This window comes from Malurus melanocephalus, unplaced genomic scaffold (genome assembly GCF_030028575.1).
Source record: "Malurus melanocephalus ecotype Western Australia unplaced genomic scaffold, MMel_1.1 scaffold_201, whole genome shotgun sequence".
Classification (NCBI taxonomy): Eukaryota; Metazoa; Chordata; class Aves; order Passeriformes; family Maluridae; genus Malurus; species Malurus melanocephalus.
Genome location: NW_026623433.1, coordinates 217,082 through 218,941, shown reverse-complemented (window position 1 = coordinate 218,941; position 1,860 = coordinate 217,082). Strand labels below are relative to the sequence as shown.

Genomic DNA, 1,860 nt, shown 5'->3' with positions numbered 1-1,860 from the left:
TGGGGCTGGGGCAGGTCTGGGGTGGGCAGGCCGGGTGGGATGTCTGTGACACAGATGTAACCCAGCCCTTCCTGCAGTACAAAGTCACAGCTGAATAAGCAGTCCCAGAACACTGCAGGTTTTAGGGCATGGTATTTGTCGAGTGCACAGAATGCAAAACAGTGTCAGTGAGATTCACGGGCATTAAACAGTGAGAAGTCAAACAACTGAGTCCCTAGGGTGCTCCTGGAAGTCACACTGCTTATTTTCCTCTGTGCTGAGTGCTGAAGTCAAATTTTAATTCGATAGAGACATCAAAGCATTGCCAGGACTCCCTGACTCGTCCTCTGCCTCATAAGCACTTTGAAGCAGTTGAAGGTCACTAAATTATTAGAGGTACAAAAACTAAAACATTACCAGCCCCCAGTTTGGCTTTTTCAAGGGGCTGGGAAGATTATCCCACTTTAAGGGAGGCTCTGAGGAGTAARGAATTCATAGTTCAGTCCATGCTATCAAATAGACCTCATACAGAACTAAACCCACTCAATCCCCCATCAACAGCATTTTAGGAGCTCTAGAATGAGGTTTCTGGTGAGTGGCATTAGCTTGGGGAGTTTTCTAATAGTGATTTTCTGCTCCTGTGTTTTAGCTGTCTGCAGAGGTTCGGGAGAGGCAGTGGAGAGCCCTACATCAGCCTGGGGATCCGGCAGCAGAAGGGTGACAGCAAATCCCAAGCTGCCTTCYTGAACAGCTCCGATGAAGAATGAAGAGGGTGTGCAAACTCCTGCTCCAAATACAGAGTTTTTTTCCCAGAAGAAAGAAATCTAATGAAATATTTACRTTTTGGAAAAGTGAGAGGTGCCCCTGTGGGGCTGCTGGGAGGAAGGTTGAGCATGCAGGGGTGGCTGCCCTCCATCCACACCCAAATATCTCTGGCTCGGGCACAGGCACAGCTTGGAGTGATTTTTAGCAGCAAAACAAAGAATGTAAAYTCAACACGACAAGATTGTTCAGCCCCTGTGTGTTTCCATGGAGGGCATCCTTTGTCCAGCTGACTTTTCCAAGAGCTTGAGGCTTTGACCTTCTATGTTGAGTCAGGGAAAACTCCAGGCTAAGGTCGTGCTCCTCTGGAGCAAGGCATCACCCCAAGAAGGACAAGTAAGGGAGTGTTGAACATGAGATTATGACAATTTTTGCAACACCAGGGCTTGATTGCACACATTACAAATGTTATTACTGAAGCTTTGAACTGAAGAGGGGTTTTGTTAATCGTTTTCATGTTCACTTAAAGACTAAGAGAGTGAATAAATGTGAAAYAGAAATCCTCACTGAGCTGATATCCTTAGATTGAAGACTGATAAATTATAGAGTGTGTAATAATAGCTTWAAAAAATCCATCCYTCAGACCTGCAAAGCCTGAAGGACTRTAAGATACCCAGCTAAGCAGCAGGGATTCATGAAACATCCCAATTTTCCATTAAAAATAAACCCCCTCAGCTTGGAAAGCGAGATGAAACAGGCACATGGTTTGGTTTTAAGCTGCCTTTGTTATCTAATTTCCTGAAAAAAGKGACTGGAAATGTCACCTCCTAGATAGGAGGAAAATGTGCCAGTAGTGAGTGGGGGGATTTCATAAGTATATATATATAAAAAAAAACAAAAACCAGCAGCACAAGGTGAATTGCAACTGTTGGTGCCTCAAACCCTGGGGCTGGAAGGATGCTCTGCACTGAGATCTTCTCCCTGCTGGGGAGTGGGGGATGGATGGCAGGAGATTTTTGTGCTCACGTTCATGACAACACAGAAAAGCAGCTCCTGGCAGGTCCAAGGGAAGGCAAAGCTCATCTTTTAAGCCCTTTCCCCTTGTGCAAAGAGCCTGTC

At 45.7% G+C, this 1,860-nt stretch overlaps 1 protein-coding gene across 1 annotated transcript in view; it reads left to right on the top strand.

Annotated features, from left to right (window-relative positions):
- LOC130577893 (transmembrane protein 45B-like) overlaps window positions 1–1,307 on the top strand; it is a 4,959-nt gene extending 3,652 nt beyond the window's left edge. The window contains exon 4 of the mRNA XM_057373541.1: window positions 585–1,307. Coding sequence (XP_057229524.1) covers window positions 585–746 — 162 coding nt within the window. The 3' untranslated portion in view covers window positions 747–1,307. The remainder of the gene's footprint in view (window positions 1–584) is intronic.
- The last annotated feature ends 553 nt before the right edge of the window (window positions 1,308–1,860 follow it).